Source organism: Dromaius novaehollandiae, chromosome 2 (genome assembly GCF_036370855.1).
Source record: "Dromaius novaehollandiae isolate bDroNov1 chromosome 2, bDroNov1.hap1, whole genome shotgun sequence".
Lineage (NCBI taxonomy): Eukaryota > Metazoa > Chordata > Aves > Casuariiformes > Dromaiidae > Dromaius > Dromaius novaehollandiae.
This window is the reverse complement of record NC_088099.1, coordinates 19,783,835-19,797,608: the sequence shown is the minus strand read 5'-3', so window position 1 is coordinate 19,797,608 and position 13,774 is coordinate 19,783,835. Positions and strand designations below refer to the sequence as shown.

At 37.5% G+C, this 13,774-nt stretch overlaps 1 protein-coding gene across 2 annotated transcripts in view; it reads right to left on the bottom strand.

The window, feature by feature from the left end:
- Window positions 1-5,588: 5,588 nt before the first annotated feature.
- The window catches only part of PRTFDC1 (phosphoribosyl transferase domain containing 1), a 47,756-nt gene continuing 39,570 nt past the window's right edge, over window positions 5,589-13,774 (bottom strand). Inside the window, exons 5-9 of one of the 2 annotated variants that reach the window (XM_026105794.2) lie at window positions 11,538-11,555; window positions 10,067-10,149; window positions 9,581-9,627; window positions 7,517-7,593; window positions 5,589-6,912 (exon numbers count right to left, since the gene is read on the bottom strand). In XM_026105794.2, coding sequence (XP_025961579.1) covers window positions 6,865-6,912; window positions 7,517-7,593; window positions 9,581-9,627; window positions 10,067-10,149; window positions 11,538-11,555 — 273 coding nt within the window. In that variant the 3' untranslated portion in view covers window positions 5,589-6,864. The remainder of the gene's footprint in view (window positions 6,913-7,516; window positions 7,594-9,580; window positions 9,628-10,066; window positions 10,150-11,537; window positions 11,556-13,774) is intronic. The other variant, XM_064505917.1, reaches the window with a different exon arrangement.

Here is a 13,774-nt window from a genome sequence, read left to right as displayed (position 1 = left end):
GGATAAACTCTCTTCTATTCTCGTCCAAATACTGGAGCTAGAAATACTGCAGCAGGGCGGGATGTTTGTTGTGCTCATTTGCGTGTCAATAGCCAGATTCCTCTTCCAGCTCTCACAGTTGGTTCATAGCGGGGCTGTTGTCTAAGCTCTGGGAACAAACGACACATTTGGCGATGCTGGTGGGTACACAGTGTGCTCTCTGTGCGCCTCACAAGCCACTTAGCTTCTCCACTGTGATACTTTCAGGCACAAATTAGAGAGTTTTTCTGCCCTTAAATTATGTATTTATTTCTTTTCTTAATAGCTGTCATGAGAGGTCAAGAACCGTCACCCGGATTAGCATCTCAGCTGTTTTGGGGGTTTGCTTTCTCTAGGGTTGCAAACTTCCCCACATTTCTGTGATAGCTCCACATTCATTCACCAGAGCATCCTTTACCTTGCTCCCAGCACTTGCAGAACTTGTAAACTGGCTTCTGCCCAAAGCAGACTAATGGGGAGCAACAGAAGTAAATAAGACCTAAGAAATAAGGTAAAGTCTGAGATGGGAAGTCCTAAAAGCATCAGAAAATAAGAGAGAGAGACTATCAGTAACAACACTGGGATCTCTTCAGATGGACTAACATAGGTGTCTAATGGTTAGTTAAATTTAAGGCAATTTAGAGATTCAGATTAACTTTTCAGAGCTGACTCTGCCTTGCTACACAGCTTAGGCAGAGTAGTATTTGGAAGCTTAAATTGGGTGTTTATAGGTAAGAGCCTGAATGCAGTTAATAACATCATGTTACTATATGAAACGCCTTTTGGAGGAAGATGATAACAAACAATTTCAGTTTATTATGGTTTTCTTTCCCATATAGTACAAACAAGCCCAGGACCGAATTTTCTCTCAGCACAAAGCCTTGTATCTCCATACTCATTCGGCAGGTCATATTTAACAAATTTTAATATCCTTCCTAAACCCATCTGATCAATAGTCTGCAGTCAAAGTTTTTAATGATGCTTCATTTTTCATCCTCCTTGACTTTTCTGGTGCTCATGCTACTGTTGAATATTCCTCTGTATCTCATCTACCTTTTGTGTCAAGAAAGTTGTCTGCTTTTTGTCTCTCTGTGCAGCTGCTTATGCTGATCTATTATTTCCAAAATTAAAATTTTGAGCACTCTCACCCTATTCCAGATTTCCTAAGAAAAAGCAGAAACACCACTACAGTAATTCTCATGAAAACCCAAACAAATAAATCAATTAAATAACCTTGTATGCATTGGAAAGACAAAGACATATTCATGCCTGAATCAAAGAATGACACAATTGTACTTGTCTCCCTTCTTTTTTCTGGTACCTCCTTTTTCCCTTCAAAGTTCTACTATTGCATGTTTTCCCAGTCTATCTAGATTAGGCAAGAAACATATTTTCAAAGATGCCTAATCACTGAAAGATACTGGTAGGCACCTGTCCAAGCAGGAGAAATCCCCTAAATTCTTCTTGGATGCCTAAATACCTTTGAAAATCTGGCCCTGAATGTTTCAGAACAAGGGCTTATCTTTCCTGGAGAACAACAAACATTTGTGAGTGCCATAAAAACTAGGAGAGTGGCAAGAATTTGGTTAAAAGACAACACAGTGAAAGATAGAACATGATATATATATAGGGTGTATGTGATCAAACAGGAGAAAAGCAATTTGAAAAACAAGAGAGTAATACTTTTAGTAGCTTGGGAAAACTGCAAATAAGTGAGAAAAGACACTACAAGATAACTCTTTCTTCTGGCAATACTTTCTAAATATCTTCGCTAAATTCCAGTGTTTTCCTATGCAGCTGCAATAGTTATGATGGTATAATATGCATCATCCAGCAGTTGAGTTGTCCCTTTTGTAACCTTATGACTTAACAATGTTGACAAATGCAGAAAGCTTTACAAATAGTAGGACCAATAGATTTTGAAACATGTATAGTAATGGTTTAATTTAATGACATTTTGCATCATGATTAGAAACACATTTCTGACCATTATCATAGATTTGTGCAGGTCTAACGGAGACTACTACATCACAGTAATACAAATCACTTCTGACTTTTTGTGCTCTGGGAACAAATGGAAATCTTTCCTGCCACTGCTGAAACAAACTAAAGGTCAGTCTTTGAACGGTATCCAAACCTAGTTCTCTCTTAATAGTATTACAAATAGAGTGCTGTACTGCAAACTCCAGTAGTCTGTCAGTAGTTCATGGCTCTGCACAGCAGCAGAAGGAACAATGTGTGACAATGAAGTATTCAACTCATTCGAAGTTTTTGCGGATTTGGAACCTGCTTTCTGTTCCAAGATAACCAGTCATAATAGGGAAAAGTTCGGGTGTTCACATGTGTTCATGTGAAGATACAAAGGAACCAAGCAGACAAATTGGTCCACACCATTTTATCCCCAGAAAGGAAGGTAGTGGCAGCCAATACTTAGTGACAGCGCACAGGTACCAGAAGTAGAGCCGACAGCCTTCAAAGGCTTCAGCGTCCCGCCTAGAACTGATGTCTCGTCTCTTCCTTCTAAAGAAATACTGAGTCTTTGCACTGGAGCAACTATATTTTCTGAAAAATAAACGATGACCTTTCTTCAATATGTTAGTGCTCCCTTCTTTATTTTTGTTATCATCTTTCCCTCTCTTCAGTTATGATAACTGCAGAATATTGCTCTGTCTTAACAAAGAATTGTCTTTCTAACACCACAAAATAATTGTATATCAGAATTTATGGTTTGAGATCAATTTTTCTGCAGCTGGCCATGTGTCACTGCACCATTCCTCACTGCTCTGAATATCCCTGGCAAACACAGCAGTCGCTCCCTGATGGGAGCAGCACAGTATAGTTCAGGACACTGAATTAGCTAGCTGTACACGACTTACTTGCCAGAGTAAAGTATATAGCATTAAATTAATAATTGTGAAAGGTTTATGAAATTAGGGAGAAAGCTTTTATTTTCCCTCCATTTTTTTCTCTTTTTCTTTAAAGGACTGGTGAAGGACGGGACACTGTTCCTCTTTCATCTATGAAGTTTCAAATGTGGAGCACCGAAACAAGCACTTCCTGAGGTTGACTCAGCCTCTTTAGTTATCTTTTGCTCTCTCAGGTGAGTACAGACAGAGCTAACTTTTGGAAGACTAAATTTAGGTTGTACATACTTACATACTTAAACTTGCACATACGTTATATGTGTAAATTCCTCCAATCTAAGGAGGAAAAGAATTTAGGATACCTTTCACAGTATGCTTACATTTGGCATTCATCTCAGATCTTATATGCAGAATATCAAGGTTTCCGTTTTTTGAAAACATTTATAAAGGAAAGGTGTTTCCAAAGTGATGGTTTTAGAAAAAGGGAAAGATTCCTTTAACTCTTGCTATGTTATCCTCTATTTTTTTCTTTTGAGATTCTCTTATTTTTAACTGAAACTGAAAATTAAAGTAGCTGAGGTGGCGAGAATCAATTGCAGTCTTTGTGCATACCAGTTTGATTAAAATAGAGGTTTTCACTGCCATTTTATCTGGAGAAAATCAAAATGCAAACATATGCAGAGAAGCTGATTTGGCTTTTATCTTCTTCAATCTAAAGAAATATTAAAATTTAAAACCCCAATATTTCTATTTCTATTCTCTGCATATAAACAGTGCAGACGTCGCTCTTCCACAGATCAGAAACTGTTGTACTACAGCTGAATATCACATACATTTGATACTGTATTTTTTGGCAAATGTTGGAATTTTATATTAGATAAAACTAATGATAATACTTTCAGAATAAACATAATATATTGGAAACAACACTAAATAAGCAATTAAAAGAACAGGTACTATTTTCTACTTGTGTTCGACTCACTGTAAATGCAACAAGACTACAGCAGAAATTGTATAGGAAAAATTATTTTAATTTCAGACCTTTTAGATTATTTCTTTTTTTCACGGAGAAACTGTCAGATATTCAGACTTAGCAACATGAAATCCTAAATGATTTGCAGTTAACCAAGTTGCAGGAAGTATTTTTCCTACTTTCGCTTACTCTCCAGAAAACCTCTTTCAGACATTTTGAACTCAGACCTGATGTAAAAGCATGAATGAACTGAATGATGTCTAAAACCTAATGACTGGTAAACATTTATGTAGCTTTAAAACCTAACTAGTGGCATGTTATGTTGTATTCAATGGGTGGGGAAAGGATGCTGGTGTTAGAGTGCATGAGAAGAAAAACGGAGATAAAAATGGATGCCTGCCAAATACATAAACATCATGTCCAGAAGAATAACTGATTGTAAAGAACATCCTCTCTTCTTATGTAACAGATGTTGTTGAACTAATTTTAAAAAAGTACAACTACTTTATGAGTCATAGGGTGCAAGTGCAACTGAGAAAATGTTTATCGGTCTTTTAATTAAAGTACATTGTGACCAATGGAATCAATGTTATTATTAAACCAGGAGACAGCTATGGAAAAATATGATTTTTTAAAATCTGAGCACACTGAAGAAACTAAAACCAATATTAATCCAAGAAATATATGCAGAATTATCTGTTCACGCAGTTATATTGATGATATTTCGGAAGTAGATTATTAAAGAAAGTAACTGAAAATAAATTTTTCAGATGGAAGTGCTTCAAGCAGACAGAGAATAACGTGGAATGACAGGTGAGACATCTGGACATGCTCAACTATATAAAGGTATGAAATTCAAGTAGGACATCAGAAGCAAAAAATGCCTTAAATCCACAGTAAATGTATATGCAAATTCACTAGTAAAATCTGTATAGTGCTTTATCACAATGTTAAAAACAGGGTGGTAGAAGGCAAGAAAATGAAGTTGAAAAAATACTCAAATTTTACTAGAGTGCATGTTTCACACATTTTATTTAATCTATTTCTTCTATAAGCCTGTTCTTTTCTATTAGATACCTATATGTTAATAATCTGAATTTTCCAATGAAACAACTTTAATACAAATACTTGTAACCGTCTGAATTATGCCACTTTGTATTTTCACACTAATTCACTTCTTACATCTTTTTATTTATTGCTGAAGGTTGATCACAGTAGCAAGGCCAGCTGGACTGTGCCTTTTTAAGAAGAGAGGGAAAAAGGAATCAACCTCATGGATCTCCCAGAGTAAGCCTGAGTTTCAGCATCTCCATCAGTGTGCCTATACTACTAAATCCATAGAAAACAAAAGCATGGAGAAAAACTTTAAGACTCTCATAGAAGAAAAAGAGATGAAACTCTTTCACCAGCTTTTTCCAGGAGCTGTATGGGTATGTTTTCTTCTCCAAAACAGAAGAAGGATATTCTAAGAAAGAAAACTTTTTCAGCACAAATCTTTAAAAATATAGGTTAAAAGAATAAAGAAGAAAGGACTAAAACATTTCTCTAGCAATCACAATGATTCTATTTCATGCCATTAACATAATGGAATTTATCCAAATAAAAATAGCTTATGAGCCACAGGATACATACATAAGGTATGTTTAGATTACCAGTTAGATGCATATTTTTAAAGAGCTTTTACAGGATGTGCAAAATATGGTGAAGCAGGAAAATAATTATAAACAACTGTGCAATGTAACAAATGTTCTTACTGTTTCTTTATTAGTTTAAAGAAGACTGAAGCCTAATAACAATATGCCTCTAACAGTTCAGAACAAAGCTATTAATGTTATAGCTACTTACTTTGCATTCGCTTCCCTCAGGAAGTTGTTGAGAACAGTTGCATACAGTACAGAATTAAAATTTTCAAAATAATACAACCGGTAAATTAACAAACTTCTTCAAACACAATGGATAAGGAAAGGAAGGAATCTCTAGAGTCTACGACATTCATATGTTAACTTGTTTTCTATGTTTTGCTATGCACTTTTTCCTTTTTTTTTTACACAGTATTCTCCAGCATTGATAGATCTGTTTTCCTAAAGAAGATAAATGGTTGCAAAAAGTCTCATCTCAGACATCCAATGAAAATCAAATTATAATTGAATAACTGTCTGACTAACATTAAACTTCTGTGCTTAACAGGGTTTAATTAAGGAAATATGCACAGGAGAACATTATGTTAATTTTTCAACTTGTTTGTGTCCTATAGAAATAAAAAGAGCCTGCCTGCTATTGTTTTCTCCTGATTAAAATTCAGTACATTAAGCACAGTTGAGTAGATCTATGCCTACATGACAGACCAAAAGCATTACATCTTCGAAGTTCAGATCAAGAGTACCTTGTGAAGGTTCATTTTGTATCAGCAGTCTCAATCAGTGTACTTTGAGAGTTAGAATTTCTGTTTGGAACAGGCAAGAATGGCCTACCAGAAATGTACTACCATACAACATACTACTTCAGTAGAAACTTTCTAATTGAAGAATTAGATCAAAATAATGTTTTCAGTTTGGCAGCAGCAGATTTGACCAAGACTAAAGTGACACTGAAGTTAACAAAATTCTGTAAAATAAAACCAAACTTAAAGACACAGAATGGCACTTTTGAGCAATCTTATGCAACACAGCAAAGTACATTAATTGTAATAATGGCTGATTTAAAGTGATGGACTGAATGAAGGAAAAATGTATTCACAATGAGACTTGAGGCAGACAAATTATTAGTCACAAGGCATATTATAGTGTAATTTTTGTACTTTAAAAAAGTAGTAACTTTAAAAGGCGTCCACCTCACATTTTAGATAGGAACTCTCACTTCTGTATATACACTAGTCAGCATTCCCCTTAATATATTGCATTGAAAGAAACACAGGTCAGTTGAACTGCTCTTCTGAGAGATGCTTGAGGGAGTGTAGTCAAAATTCTTGTTCACTGAATTCACAAATCTTCAGGTGAGGACGTTACGGCGTTACACTCTGTATTTTGCTTTGCCATGATCATTGATAACGCATATGTGCTGAAAAAATATAACACTGATTGCAACAGCATAATTGACTACCATATTAATTATTAACGAATTGTTCAGAAATACATTTGTTTGACCAACCCAGTGATCTTGTAATTATCCCTTTTCTCTCCAGAGACCTGGAATTGAATTCTGATTTCACTGTCTAGCTATAGAGAGTTTTTCCACTTGTAATACCCAGCTCTGAACTCCACTCGTGGGAGTACCACAGGAAGCACTAGCAAGCCTGGCCAGGCTTGCACCTTTTCTCCATCATTGTCTCACTGAGAAAAGGGGCAGATGACAGAGCAGTAAAAGGCCTAAGCTGTCTGAACTGTAGCTCTGTTGCACTTTCTCCTGCTGTCCCTGCCCGTAGTTCCACCCGGGAATGGAGGAACTGTGAAGTCCCAGGCTCATGGACGATGGAAGCGTGTCAGAGGTGACAATTTAGCGGGGAGAGATCGGAAGCCGTGGGGAGGAATCACGCGCAATGCTGAGCAATGACTCCTTGGGTTATTAGAGGCTTTTCAGGGAGGTATGTACTCACTGAAAGGATCACAACCATGACATAAGACCCCAGCGGGGAGGGAAATTACAGGCTCTTTGAGACACTTACATTTAGATCTCTGAAGTGCTCGTTGTAGTCTAAGGCATAACCTACCACAAATAAATCTGGAATTTCAAATCCATAATCTGTATTGAGACAAATAACAAACACCATCAATACAAAATAGGTGGCTATTATATAGCCCTTCAATTCATGTGTTGGTTCTCTGACCAGAAAGCTATAGATATACATAGTCAATTCAGGTTACGTTACTTTTGCCTCCTAAACAGCCAGCTGAAGTTAGCAGTAGCTCTATGCACGAATCCGGCTCACAGACTATTTGTGACAGGCACATGAACAGTCAGTTGAGAGTTAGGAGGAGGTAGTATACAACTGTGTGGGGCACAGCACGTCTGAGCCCTGAATCCTGCCTCTGTGGTTCCAGCTGGAACTGACAGTAGAGAGGCCTCTCTGATACTGTGGAAGGAAGCCAAAATCAGGGCAAAAAAGTTCTGCCTAGGTTGGCCTTCAGCTCCATTGGCGTATGTCTGTGATGACAGCCGCCTAGTATCACAGTACTGATGAAACAAAATATAATTTAAATTAAGAAATAACTTACAGAACTATGCAGAGGCTTATATATTCTCTTCTGAGAGTTGCAAAAACTGTTATGCATATTATACTACCAAAATGTCTCAGATGCCGAGCAAACTAAAGCCCTAATCTTACGAAGATTCATGCACATACTTACTATAAAGTGAATAGATGTATTGTAGTTCAATCATACAACTCTCACACTTCAAGCTAAGCATAAGCACATATCTTTTTGAGTGTGAAGCCTGGTGCAGTATCAGCACTATCTAAAAAGAATTAGACCCTTTCCAAATTGTTCACTATCTAACTAGAAAAAACACAACCTTACGAACAGAAAAATAGGTCAGCATAAAAAAATCTGCAGATATTCAAGGGAGGATTTTATTCATTTGTTAAAAATCGGTGGGTAAGAGACATTTTGGAATTGCAAAGTGAGGAACTGACACAGCACTCTTGCTGATTTACAAGAGTGGCCTCCAATGTTCTGTAAAATTCATCACAGTTCAAATAAATGAGAAAGTGGATAATATCTGTTTCATTTTATAAATTATTACATAAAATTATTAAGCTTTCCTTCATGCAGTAATTTTATTGTATTTTTAATATGTTTAACATTAGTGAACCTAGTAAAATATATACTTTAATTTATTGGATTAAATTCCAAATACTAAAAAGATATATAAAAAGTTGCACATGGAAATGATTGGGTCAAAGTTCAGATTATTAGGCTAAAATTGGCCTAGCACTAAGTAACTTCTGCTTCACAGAAGTTTGCCTTTCTCCCAAATCCCAGATCCCTTCATGCTGCCTCCTGGTATTCATCTGCCTACTCTCCTTCTATCCCGCTCCCCAGCTCAGCTGACCAGAGCCTTCTTCAGTAGCAAGTACTGGTGGATCTCTTCTAGATGGATCTGTTCTTATCAGTATTTAGCCACATGCCTGTTATTACATCACTTTTTCTAATAAGTCTAACACAACAATAGCTGGTGTGGGACAAACAACAGAGCAGCAGGAGTAAGTTTAAAAAGCCCTATTGTGTGCTTTTCTGGGGGGAAAAGGAGAGAGGAATTTAATTATAATATCATTGTTTAGCCATTAAATGATAATACTTCTCAAAAAATAATGAAAAAAATTTTTTTGGATATAAAATATATAAAACTTAGGAATAGCTAGGTCACAATAAAAAAAATCATATTTAGATGGAATTCTGCAGCTCCTTCAAAGTGAGGTAATGAGGAAGGGAAGGGAAGGACTCTCTTTTCCCTGCAGTTTGTCAGAGAGAGTAGACAAAACACTCAACTGTCACAGATAAAATTTCACCTTTTCATAACTTTCTTATAAAGTTGGCATTTTGCAGAAAACATCAGACTATAATGAGGCCAGGCTTTCCAAACCACCATTACACAAATCATTCCATTGCATCCTATAATCCCACTAACTGAAATTTTAAAATGTTTCTAGCAGTTACTGAAATGATATGAAAGGCAACTGGTAGAATAATGGTAGCTGTTATATAAAGATTTTCACAACAGCACTTACAATCTGGTCTGTACCCATCAGGCCGAGATGTTCTTTTCACCAGCAAACTGTAATTAAAAACAACAAAAAAAGTAAATCTAGATATTTATCGGAATAACATGCATAAAAAACTATTCCCTTTGTCAAAAAACTTCTGAGCCATATGAATCACTTTTCTCTTTCTGCTTCTCCTTCCAACAATGTGCTGATGGCAGGGAAGAAATGAGTGTGTTCCCCTTCAAATGCCATCGGTGCCAGTCTTGGCGTGGCTGGACAGGTCACTGCCACTGCGGGACAATGCAAAGGCATTTCCACTCCTCTCCTCTCCTCTGCCCCGTCTCAGGGACTCGGGCACCTTTCTCTGCAGAGCTCCCCCTGCGATACCGCAGCACAGGATTAAAGCAGGATCTTGGAAGGGGAATCTGCATGGGAAAATACATTGTGCTAGACCAGCCTTTTGTTTCAGTATGCTAGTTAATTACTAAGTTTTGTAGTTGTTTTACTCACCTTGCCACTTTAATCATTTTTGGCTTGTATTTTTCAATGTTATTAAGCAGAACCTTCATAGTCCTTCCAGTTCCAACAATATCCTTACAAAACATGAAAAATATAGTAAGTAAAAAACAAAGCAAAGCCAAACAGAGGAAATCTGGACGATGACTGAGCACTTCCACATTCTTATTTTGTGGAAATGATATTATTTCTCCCAGTGTATTGTGAACCACATCCAAAAAAGGTTAGGATTGAGCTCACGTTCTTTGAAGCAAGCACTTTCTACTCAGAAAATAAACGGCTAAAGCACTGTCCACTTCCTCTTGAAAATAGTTATGTTTCTAGTATGCAGGTATCAGATTTCTCATATTATGCTCAAGACTACAATATGTCAACATCTGTGCATCTATTTGTTGTTTTCTTAGTCCAGCAAAAAAGAGTATTCTCTAGGCCTGCTGCACTCAACCCGATCTAAATGAGATAAATAAATATATGCCTACCCAACTGAGCATCACATAGAGAGCAGCTGTTGTTCCTGAACTTTATAGACGTGTAATTTCCATTAGCAAAACCTTACCTCTATTCCTCAGCTATCAAATAGCTTTAACGGACTTTGCTGCAGACATTTTTTATTCCTGTCACAGCAATTAATGCTAACAAATATGGAGCTCCTAGCAGTTATTACAGTAAATAGCCATCTCTGTGGCTGCTGATTTTTTCCCCTCTGCTATGGAAAAACATTCCAACATCTATTCATTTCCCTCATTACACTGTCCATCTTACTGCTCCTTTCTCACACAAGCAGATTGGGCCTGAAATGCCAGGCCGATCCTGACATCCCTCTAAACATCTCAGTTGCTCTTCCACCATTTTTAAAGAGAATCACCTACATTAATTAAGAGAAATTTTGCAGCGCCAGTGAGGTGACACATCCTTTTTTTTCTTCTCTACAACTGAACGCTGTTGATTTACAACAGCAACGTATCTGTGATGTTGCTGCACCAGGTGATACTGCAGGACACAGTGCTCACGAGCAGCACTCAGGAGACTTTTAAGACTGACGTTCTGATCCAGTGTGTAAACAACATGGAAGTTGTAAAGGATGTGCAGGGCTATGCTACTATTTCAAAGTCATGCAACTAGGAAGTTTAAGGCATCGCTGCAGCTGATTCATTGCCCTCCAAGGAACAGAACAACTTGCAGAACAGCAGTTCATGAAGCCATAAAAAGAACAAATCAGGTGATGCAGTAACGAAGGTTAGAGTACAAATTAGAGCCGCGCCAATGCAGTTTGATTGATCGTGCAATTGCAAAAAGACTGAGAAGTCATTAAGTAAGTCAACTCTTTACCCACTTCACTGCCTCCCAGTTCAGGAAGTCTACACACAGCCACAACCCAGCCTGTTTTAGAAACTGAATACACAATCATGACTTTACTATGTGACTTTATTATCAAAGTACAGTATGATAGAAGTGGCCTACTTACCTCCACAATTAGAACATTCTGAAACAAACAAACAAATAGAAATATGGTTACATGATATTCACAAACTAAAAGAAACATTTTAAAAAGTAAAATGAAGATACATACATCTATGCTGTTATGTACAACAGGCTAGGACACAAGGAGCTTCTGTTTGATCTGTGTGCCCTGAATAAGAGCCAGATAGAAATGCAGCCCCTGCAGTGAGGGGCTCTGACTTGGTTCAGCTCCGTCTAAATCATCCCCCTAGTGCAAGAACGGATATAGCTACAAATGATACAATCAGATGGAAGAAATCAAAATGGGATGAACTGTACTTTATTCCAGCGTGATCAAAAGTGTCTCAACAGTGTACTCAACAGCTCATTCAGTTTATTCAAATACTATTCCCCACACTAATATGAGACTTCAGCAGTAATATTTTTACTCTGAAATATGTTCCATTTTTTTCCCTAGAACCCTCACAGAGTAAAGGATTATGGGCCAACTTGTACCACCCATCCTCAGACTGTAAAGCACCTTATTCTCTTCAAATAATGCTGCTGAAATCAATAGTATTACTTGAAAAGAAAGGGAGTGGTCAAGGTAAGAGCAGTGATGTCAAGCCTTACAACTGCACAGTCTGAGGTTTTTGCTGAAATGGTTCATCACTGTTCCAGGCAGCACAGTACCTTAGATGACTTCTGCTCTTCTATTAAAACCAATAATAAGAAGTAATGTTCTTATCAGAAGCAATAAGAATCTATTAGTGGGTACTATCATATGAACATGCAAAAGGATAGTGCTCCCTATTAGAGTCATGCATGAAGACCTACTTTCTGCGATGGAACCTACAATAGCAAAAGGAAAGTTATCTCACGCATATATCCCACTCTCTCTGTAAATATAAATATATACCATACATGCATGTTCACATTGTGAGTGTGTCCTGAAAACCTTGAGACTGATAGATTCACATACATGCAGTATTCACAGGACTAGTTTACACTCCACTTCCTTTTTATCAAGCTTGTTGGCTTTGCTGCATGCATAATGTGGAGCTTGTCTAACTTTCTTTTCAATCACAGAATCCCGAAGTTGAGAGTTCTGGGCAAGACTCAAATAGCATGGAGAAGGAGGGTATAGAGTGAGAGTGCACATAAACAACACACCTTTGAGAGTTTCATTAACTGTTATGTAATTTTTTTAATCCTCAAAATAGAAATAACTAATATGGATTATCCATATGTATATTCATACTGAAGTTCCTCCAGCAATTGCAGTGCTTGGTGGGGAGTCGTGGCATGCTTTATGCAAACAACCAGTGCAGAAACATGTTACCACGCACTATATTATTCCTCAATGCTCTGAAATGGCAAAACACTTGGTAAAGGTGTGGAGGGACCTCCCAGTAGTAGTTCAGCAGATGCCAGCAATGGAGATATCCCTCAAGAAAGCCACTAATTTAGACTGAGCTCTGATGGAATGTGCATTAATCTTGGAGGGTGGCTCCTTTTTGGTGCTTCCATAACAGGTTTCACTAGTGGTTTTCCAGCTTGGCATGCCTGACTTTCAACTTCTCAGCTGCTGACACAAACAACTTTGGGATCTGAGAGACCTAATCCTGTGGAGGTAAAGAGTCAAAGCCCTCTTAACAGCCAAAGTCCAGAGATGTCCTGCATCTAGAAACTTCTTCTTTCAAAAAAGAATGGAAATATGTTAATTCTGTAGTTAAAATGAAAGACTAAAACCACGTTCAGGAGACACCTATGACATGCTTACAGCGACATGCTATCTTGAAACCAGGCAGGGGAGCCACCCAAAAGGGTTTGGATCCCATCTCGTTTCCTGGATGGAATCATAACCAGGAAAAACACTTTCAAAGATGAGGCCAGGACGTCTGGGTCTGAGTGGATCACTAGATTCAATCAGTGAACAGCTGAAGATTATGTGCAGGAGTAATGGTTTAACAATCCTCCTGAGGAACTTGCACAGCTGGTGATTTTTTTTTTTGTGTGCGTGTGTGTGTGTGTGTGTGTGTGTGTGTGTGTGTGTGTAGGTGGGTAGGTATTTATTTTTGTGTGTATACATATATATATTTACATATACACACACATTATATACATTTATTTAATGGTGTGTGTGTGTGTGTGTGTGTGTGTGTACAGATATATAAAAACACACAGCACAATCCACAGATGTGCAGAGAGCTATAAGCGGTAGTGGAAAAACCTCACCAGAACTAAGGAAGGAGATGAACG